The sequence below is a fragment of the Rattus norvegicus genome, chromosome 16, assembly GCF_036323735.1.
Source record: "Rattus norvegicus strain BN/NHsdMcwi chromosome 16, GRCr8, whole genome shotgun sequence".
NCBI classification, from domain to species: domain Eukaryota; kingdom Metazoa; phylum Chordata; class Mammalia; order Rodentia; family Muridae; genus Rattus; species Rattus norvegicus.
In genome coordinates this window covers 34,201,968-34,211,611 of record NC_086034.1, presented here as the reverse complement: position 1 = coordinate 34,211,611, position 9,644 = coordinate 34,201,968, and the positions used below count along the sequence as shown (strand labels likewise).

At 38.0% G+C, this 9,644-nt stretch overlaps 1 protein-coding gene across 9 annotated transcripts in view; it reads right to left on the bottom strand.

Moving 5' to 3' along the window:
- Positions 1–627: 627 nt before the first annotated feature.
- Clcn3 (chloride voltage-gated channel 3) overlaps positions 628–9,644 on the bottom strand; it is a 72,981-nt gene continuing 63,964 nt past the window's right edge. For 6 of the 9 annotated variants that reach the window (XM_039094870.2, XM_039094868.2, XM_039094875.2 and 3 more), the window contains 3 exons: positions 9,354–9,570; positions 4,979–5,054; positions 630–3,367 (listed from right to left, as the gene is read on the bottom strand). In XM_039094870.2, the coding sequence (XP_038950798.1) occupies positions 3,209–3,367; positions 4,979–5,054; positions 9,354–9,570 (452 nt within the window). In that variant the 3' untranslated portion in view covers positions 630–3,208. Of the gene's footprint in view, positions 3,368–4,978; positions 5,055–9,353; positions 9,571–9,644 lie in introns of all 9 variants that reach the window. The other 3 variants (NM_053363.3, NM_001413712.1, XM_063275789.1) reach the window with 2 other exon arrangements.

Genomic DNA, 9,644 nt, shown 5'->3' with positions numbered 1-9,644 from the left:
TTGTAGCTTTTTCCAGTCCATCCATTCTGTCATCATCCTAAAAACCTAAATTTGCACCTACTCATATCATACTGGGTAATACATTTGCAAATCCAGTTCACCTATATCTCTAGAATAATACCATTTTTCATCACAGTTAACTTCCAATAAACAGTAAGTGGACTATGCATGCTAAAAGCTTTATCCTGGCCCTGTGGTGTTTTCCTCTTAACTGAATGCTTACGATTAGAGAACTGAAACTTCAAGTTTTAAAGCAGGTCTGTTTATATATTTCTAAGGTGATTGTTTTTAAGCATGTAAAGTCCTTTCCTTCTTGCAGACAGTGTAATTCTTCTAAAACTCAAACATTTTCAAACTGAACTAGACTCTTGCGCTGACTCCTGGGAGCCCTGGCCTGTTGCTGGTCTAGTGCACCTGCATTCTGAAGCACACATCTCCACTTCTCCCAGCTTCTAGCTTACAAAGCTCAAAAGAGGAAACCGCTGTAACCTGACAGAAGCATGGCAGGCACCATCCTCTGAAGGCTGACTGTGCCAGGCATGCTGGCTTCCACTGACTGCACAGTGCAGCTGTGCAGGGGTGGGGCGGGGGGGTGCTGGTACAGGTACAATTAAAGGCCAAACCACATATTTAAGTAGAGATTTTAATAGATCTTAACTCATCACAGTAATCGTTTTTACTGTAATGATATGCAGCTTTTACTATACTAGTATAAATAAAAACAGATAAATACAGCTCTAGGCAACATCACAGGTTAACAAACTAAGCATTCTTCATGAACCAAAACCAAAAACGATTATTATTAGATGCTGACACGCTCGCCCATTTTCATCATACCTTCTCAAAAAGGGTACTCAAATAAGGCGCTGCACTTAGTATATTGGTCAATAAATTTGCCAATTAGCTAGGCACATGTAGTTCATGGTATCCACTATCTTATCTGGTTAAAAATCAACCAAATCTTTATGGGAAAAAAACAAAACAAAACAAACAAAAGGAACCAACAGATAGTAATACCCCCCCCCCAAAAAACCCAAACCTCTGAACGCATTAAAAACGGCACTTTTCATGTATTTCAGCAGTAAGACACATCAGATTGAGAAATGTAACAAAGAAATGTCAGTCTCTGAAGATGGGTCATGAAAGCAGAATGTAAAATAAAAGGAAATATGGAAACTTAATCATGTTCATTTTCATCGTGTGAAGCTACAAAGAAACCGGCTTCTCCTTTGAAGACTTAGAACCCAGAAGGGGCTGAGGCACCAATCAGCCATGCTGGAGACTTTAGCCCAGCAGTGTCTTCCATACTGGAAGTTTACTTTAAGAGCTAAGAACTATCATTAAAAATGAGCTCACTCTACTGAGCCACAGAACAACAAGAATGTTGAAACCTGCCAACCAGAGTAAAAACACAAAATATTGTTGGCATAGAGCACAGCTGAGAAATCCTCCAATTTTGGTGAACTTTGGCTCCCGCTAATATGGCTTCCTGATCTTCTAAGTCTTCAAGATCATACAGATCTAATGTGAACTGAAATTTATTAAAAATGGCTCATTGCCAGTTGTTTCAGAAAATATCTGTCTGCACAAATGCATTTGCCTTTAGAAAATTCATACTCGAAGACTGCCTGGGTCAGTGTGGTGAGCAAGCATCCTTTGCCAGTAGTGAATTCAGACCATGATTAACACAGACACTGCCAGTAACAACTCTTAAGTACTCGGAAGTACATTGTAACTAATCTGCACCACATCTATTCAAATCATCACGGAACACTTCAGGGACGGCTGTGACCTACCCAGTGACTCATTTTTGATTGGTTTTTCTTTCCTAAAAAAACAAAACAAAACAAAAGGTTTGGCTTTAATCTACTAGTGGTAATTTATGGTATTTTCAACTCTCTAGTTGTGGTGGGAATGGACAGGTCGGAGGGCATGACCCAAGAGATGGCAGTGAGAAATCAGAAGGTATCATGTGTACTCTGGGATCACAGAAGTGACCACCTCTTCTTAAACCTTTGTGCCCATTGCAATCTTTGCTCATACCTCCTTATTTGTAAGTCAAAATTAGTCTATTAAAAAAAAGCCACATTAAAAAGGTAAAATTATTTAAGTGCAATATTAACTGATCTTCATTTTATAAATTTTAATCCATAAAAATATAAATAAAAATGGTAAATTTTTAAGAAAGGAAATATACATTTAGTGCAAGTTATGAATTACAGTTCATCTCCAGTGTCAGCAGTGAAACATCCTGAAATAAAAGAATGATCTAATTTGAAAAGAGTCCCAGTGTTTAACATGCAATCAATACCAGGTACAGCTAAACAGAATCCTTCCTTCTCTCCATGTCACACAGCAGCATTTGGTTTAATTATGCTCAACAGCACTTTTATGTCATAGTAGGAATTTCAGAAATAGAAAATTTGCATAAGATTAGGTCACATTATCCATAAAGTCTGAGGAAAAAATAAAACTGATTAGAGTCAAGTTTGCCTTTGATTCTGAACCACATGGCACACAAGCTGGGGCCTTTGTTCATACCTCCATGCGTACCTGCTTGGCCAGCAGTGGTGTGCACACATTCCCAAGCCTTTAGTGATGGGACACACTACATGGTTAATGGCACAAGAAACATTCCCTTCTTGTGATGAAACGTCAGTAAGATCACAGTACATCTCAATATGAGAAAGGACTGCTTCAAAACGACACACCAAAGAGGTTTTGTTACAGCTTGGGGGGGCAGGGGGAGGGAGGGAGGGGAGAGAAGCTCTTTTGGAATGTAGAAAGGTGATGCTTAACTATACAATTCATGAGTTAAACACAACAGTTCTGATATAAAAGGGCAAGACCTTGCAGTCTTAATAGATGGCTCAATTCACAGTAATCCCTCCAGAAATAGGGACGATAATGCGTCTCTGTGGTGCTGACGTAACAGCCAGATGCTCGAGGATTCCAATGAAGGCTCCAGGGAGGCTCAAGCCTGCACTCTCACTGCATAGCCTCAGTGAATGCGACAGTGCAGAACAACGTGAGATGGATTACTGTTGCCATTAGTTAGGGAAATACCTCACTCTTTTTCTGTCTCCCTCCCCAAACAATCCCTCTGTTCTCCCAGCATTATTTGCAATCTGGGTTGCAAAAGCTCATCTTGTATTTCCTTTCCTTTTTTTTTTTTTTAAAGAAGAAAAAAGTGGACGAGTCCCGCAGATTAAAGAATTGTGCTATTCAACAAACGAACTTCCTCTTCTGTCTCCTCTCTCTCCTCATCTACAGGACTCAGTTGAACATTATTGAAGCGGGGTCTTGGTTTGCCGTCTGGGCCATATGACGGAGGATATCTTTTTTTGTTATAATGCCAAGGAGGCGCCTGAAAGGAATAAACAGAAAGAGGCATTAAAATAAAAGGTGAAAGGCAAGAGAAGCTAAATCTATGGATCAATCCTTTTTGTTGACAGGAATAGAGAGCAAAGCAGGCAGCCTGATTGCATAATGTAAAGTATTTACTGCGAAGACAATGAAATTACCCAGCAACCATCCTGTGACATAAAACGTACTGTGGCCACGCAGAGTGTGCGGCCCTTCCCACTGGGACTAAGGACTGCATGCCTCACTGAGCAGAGCTCCTTTGATTCAAGTATGCCAACAAAAAAGTAACAAAAACTGGGAAGATGTCTGAACAGAAAATCATACTGATCCAGTTTGAAAAAGGAACCTATTCCCATTTTATTTGAAATGAAAACAATTTAAAACTTCAATATTTTGTAGAATTAAAATTTTTAAGAAATAATTTGCCCAGTTGTATGTAGAATATTCCTGCGAGCACATACAGTTGAGATATGTAAACAATGGTCAGCACAGAGCTTCACCTCCCAGACTTGACAATGTAAGATAAACCAGGGTTCTGAAAGTATACTTAGGATTTTTTGCTTTTCAATTTTATGCTCCCCCAAAAGAAGATACAGTGCTTTTATTGAAAGTTTTGGATGTTAATGTTTACATTAAAAGTAGGTGAGAAACCAGAGGCAACCCTAAAGGATTATCATAGGTAAAGCAGAAAGCAGGATGAATGAGAAGCTACTATATGGTGGTTAGTAGTTTAAAAAAGGAGGCATGAAATACTTGTGAATTATTAGCACACAACAGGAATGCACACTTAGCTGTGTACTTAAACAAATGGGGGCGGGTTTCACATAGTAAGGAGAATTGCAGGGCAAATAATTTGAGGTATTAATTGTTAAAGCCAGACAATTTGTTATATACAAATCCAAACTTTATCTGTAGCCAATGACACCACTAGACATTAAGCCTGTCAACACAAAAGCTACTTTTGACAGTCTAGAAACATACAAAAGGGGCACGTACATGAGCTATGGACAATCCACTAACGAAATGGAAGGACGCACATTCTGACTGTGAGAATACATAAGGGGGTGGCAGAAAAAGCAAATGCTTTGAGCGCAGATCTCCACACTGTGTTCCAGCTAGTGCCAGTTAACAATGACCATGGTCAGCACTTCTACTCGCTAAGCTCAGCTCAAGTCACAAAGGAGCTTAGATCCACATGACCACAGATTAGGAAGCAAAAAAAGGGGGGTGAGGGGGCGGGGGAACGGTGGTGAAGGATTGGGGCGGACAGGGCAGGCATTTTTTTTTAACCAGTCAGGAATCTTCCAAGACTGATCAATCCACTAAGGTAAACAGACTTTTCATGTTTAAACAAGTCCAATGTCTCCTCATAACCAGCCTGTCGGCAGGACTTAATTTTAACTAATTCTGAAGAGAGATGTTAGTTGCTGCTCACTCTCTAAGAATGGAATTTTAGACGGTATTTGTCTCACAGACATCTGGGCAGACACAAGTGTAACTGGTGGGACTGTTTTGTTCAGCGGGTATGTGGCAGAGAGAACTGAACAGTTCACAAGTTTCATGCTCCTGACTTCTAGGGTGTCTAGTGAGGAGAGCTGACACAGCTAATCACCAAGGGCTCCACGTGCTGCTTTAGTTGCTCGAGATGCTCTAAAATGTTCTTCTTTGTGATGATCCCCAAGACAATCCTGAAACAGATTATTATGCTAATAACTGTGAGAAATTAAACTGAAAGAGGTTCCAATCATAGTGATAAAGAATGAGAAAAGGAAATAAAACATAAATTGTAAGATTGCGTCTCTTGAACCTGAGATCAAAATGAGATGATTTAAGAATTTAGGTTCCATTTTCAGACATTCTGCTAACTTAAAAGGTGACACAATACTATTTTTAATGGTGGCGTTTATTTTTAAATTAAAAATCAAAATAATGAAAATGACTAAATTTTAACTATGGAGATGAGTAAAACTAAAAGAATAAAAGAATCTTAATGACACAACTACATACCTCTAAACTCGGGAGACTAGTTTTTCAGTGTTCATTCCCTGGATGGCCGGTTTTCAGTTTCTGAGGTAACAAGCTAAGAGTGATCTGGAACTAGCTCAGCACTGTGTCTGTGCTGGAGAGGAGAGGCTTAGTCTGAATGCCCATGAGAGGACTTAAGTAATTCCAAGACTTTTCCTATTTGTTTAGAAGTCCAATTAAGAGCTATACATGTAAATACTACCAACCTCATTTTCAGGAACTGAATCCCTTTCTTATAATATGGTAAAAAACATTCACGAGTTGACATCAAAGTGAGTTTTAATGCATATTTTTCTAAGTAATTTTTCTCAGTTTATAAGTCATTACCATTCTCATAAATTTTCATGAAGATACCTATAACTAAATTACTTTTAACTATTAAATATCTTGATATTTATTTTATAAAAATAAATGAATCTGCCCACAGTATGTGATGATATAAACGTCAGAAGCCCTTCTAAAATGCCTTCAGAATAATCAGGCATTTCCTTACCAATCTGTCTGCCTAAGTCAACTTTCCTGTTAAGCTGCCTTGGAAATATCTGATTTCTTTTCTTTCTTTTCTTTTTCTTCCTACTTTCCTTCCTTTCTTTCCCCTTTTTTTCCTTTCCCTTTTCTCTTTTCCCCATTCCCCCTTATATTTTGTTTGTTTTTAGCTTTGGGGTGGTGGTGAATATCTTTAAATTACATTGTACAGATGTATGAAATCCATGATTTTGTACAATTAATATATGATAATAAAAACAAGGTTATTTTTAAAGCTATAAAGTCAATAGATTCTATGGTTAGGAAATGTGGGACTCAGCACTGAAACCCAGTGAGAGCAGTTTGACTCTTGTGTATGCGCTTTCTAGCCAAGTCAAGAGAACGGTTCACTTCAGTTTACATATGCCACAGTGTGACAAGACGAGGAGCATGACACATCTGCACAGACAAGGCAGCACGCTTAGGAGCAGACGTGTGTGGACACTTGTATACACCTGAACATTTACAGACTTTTTTTTTTTTCTTTTATCTTTTTTTTGGAGCTGGGGACCGAACCCAGGGCCTTGTGCTTGCTAGGCAAGCGCTCTACCACTGAGCTAAATCCCCAACCCCCATTTACAGACTTTTTCATGCAGAATTTTTAGGAGAGACAAAACTGGTCACAAAGTTCCTCTTTAACACTCAGGACTGATTTCAGAACAAGAAGTTAGTTTCAGGAGTTGCTCTTTCAGTTTTAAAAAATAAAAGAGGAAAAAAAAAATCAATGCAAAATGTTTCTGATTTATTAGCAATTTGAAGTTTCCTTCTGGCCAGCAAATAATGATGTGGAGGCTAATAGGGCAGAAATGGGCATTTCCCAGAGTATGCTCTAGTAAAGAGCAGTCCCAGCAGTGCATCCTGTCGGACGCACCAAAATGTGTCAGCATTTTAGGGCAAACTAGGTAAGGTATGATTTCATTACGGACAGTTGGGGAATCAAAAGCCACCAACATTTTCAAAGTTCCGAAGCAAACCTCAGCTATAACTTAATTCAATACTTCTCAAACTTATTAGTCATATAAATTTCTAGCAACTTCTATTCTGTTTGTCCGTTAAACTGCTGGAACTAAGTGTTCCTTAAACAAACTGAGACGTTCTGTTAGCATATAAAATACGGGACAACACTGACCTGACAACCTGTTTGTATCTGTTCTCATTACTTCTCCATTCCTTTTACCTCTTGCACTTACAGTATCAGATCTGCTGCATTTTAATTCCCCAAATAGGTCTTTTCCACTGCCAAGGTACCATATGAACTTGGAAATCAAAGAGCTACCTAGAACTTCATGGTCTTCACTGTAAAACATACTGGTTTTTTGTTTTGTTTTGTTTTGTTTTCAGTTTTGGCCACTTTGAGAATAAAACACCTTTCTACTTAAGTAGTTCACAGACAATAAAGTCAAAAGTTTCCTCCCCAAATGATTTTTTTTTCTTTCCGAATACACTTATTTTCTGTAAACTAAGGAAAATATGATCAAGGCTGTGAACCATGGACCCTGGAGGACAATTCCTTTACTTTGTTTATATGCCAGCAGCAGCAGGTAAAACTGTACGTAACCAATTCTTGTCCCCCTAAAAAAGAATTTAATCCTTAAGTATTTTACTTTTTAGGGTCTATATTGCCCAAATCCTGTCAATTAGCCAATAAGGTGACCTATGAAAATTAAGCTACACAGTAGGCTAATTTAATCACCAGAACAGAACTGAACTGGTGTTTGTCAGCGTAGGCACAGGGAACTCAAAGCCAACAATGGCTTAAGAAAGCTCAACACACAGTTCCAAGCAAGCCATATAATGACTCAAAGGGTCTAAGACAAAGCTTTATGGAACACACAGTTTAACTAATATTTATTAAATTTTAAACAAAGAAATGTAATAGCATTTTTAAAAATTAGATAGGAGCAAACAAAACACTAGACAATAGTATTTTATAAAACATTTTTGATTTATTTATATCCAAAAAGTAAACAACCAACATGGCTCTAATGTTTCCACTTTCTGCTTTGTTTTGTTTTAAATAGAAGAATAAGTATCTATTATCTATTATACTCCTGTTCCTAACCTAATATGGTATAATGTAAAGGCCCAGAAAATGTTTTAAGAGATTAAGAAATCATGAAGAAAGAATATTCTGTCAGTAAACTATGCTATAGCAGGATTCTGTTTGTTTGTTTGTTTGTTTGTTTTTGTGAGCTGGAGAGTTAATTTGAAAGAATTATTAGGGGGCTGGGGATTTAGCTCAGTGGTAGAGCGCTTGCCTAGCAAGCGCAAGGCCCTGGGTTCGGTCCCCAAAAAAAAAGGAAGAAAAAAAACATTATTAGACCTGTCAAATAGAACTACCCTACCTAGTTTACAGAGCTGCAGGATTTTGTGAAAAGGTGTAAAAGGGTTCAGTAAGTTGTCTTACTTTATTATTATTATTATTATTATTATTATTATTATTATTATTATTATTTTGGTTTTGTTTTGTTTTCTTTAATTCCACCTTTTCCTAGAAAGGGGTCCTATGTTCTGTTACCCACAGGTTTTATGTAAAACCTTATCAAGACAAAAATCAATTGTGATCCTCTGATGTGTTTGCTACAATATTTAATCAGCTTCATTTTATTCAGGGTGAGCCCTCAGTTCATAACAAACCCAGAACAACATCTGTTCCCCTTTCCTAGAATTTCTGTCGAAAGACTTCACATGAAACAATGCTCTACGAACCCCAACAGGTCAGTGGCAAGAAGGTAAATGCCTGGAATCTCAGAGCTCCTGAGCTTCACAAGGGTCACAGACTCAAGACCAGTCCGACTACAGTGAGGCCCCAACTCAGAAACAAAACCAACAAAGAAAAAATTTAAAATTCAACAAAGAAAAATAAAATAATATAATGGACATAAAAGGCCCTAAATACATGAATGTTTATAAGTAATTAACAGTTCAGTTTATGGGTCTAATTTGTTTTAGAGAAGGTAAACCAAAATAAATAAATAGGTAAGAAGAAAAACAGCACTGTTAAAAGATTTTTAGTTTAATTGCAAATTTTCACATATAATTTCATTAATGATAAATACTGGCTCAAAGAGCATACACCAAAAATATTTAGAAAGAGATGTACAAAAAGCCCTATACATAAAAAAGGCAATATAAAAAGAAAATGGCTTTGGCAATGCTCCCTACCCCCAGGAAAGAAACACCTCAAGTTCAAAAAGCTCTTTACGTGGGGATGTCTCCCTATTTCTTCTCTGACTCTGAAATATAGTATCCTTGACAACGAGCACGGAGCTGACATCCTTCTTACGCTCAGGCAAGTGTGATGCTTGACTGAGCCTACGTTGATAACCGTAAGTCAGACACTCCAACTTGGGAGCTGACTTGCACTCTACCCTGAAAAGGTCCCACTAATAAGGAGATTATAGTGAGGGAGCTGTTTTCTGTGGTGTTAAACTTACCCATTGTGAGTGACAAGGCACTGCCTCAGACCAAGCTTTCGGAAGATGTCTACCACAATCTCCATTGGGGTGTGGTCTGTCACTGTAAAAGGACTCATGTCAAGGATGCTTCTCAGTTTTAATGGCCGAGGACTTTCTGCTGGAAGAGATGGAGTGTGTTGGGCAAAGCACACCCGAGAACTGCCAACAACACCTTCTTGTTTTTTTCTGGCACTTTCTGAGAACGAGAAAGAGAAGAGGAACCATTTTCAATTGGTGGATTTTCTTTTCTTATAGGCAACATTGTTTATT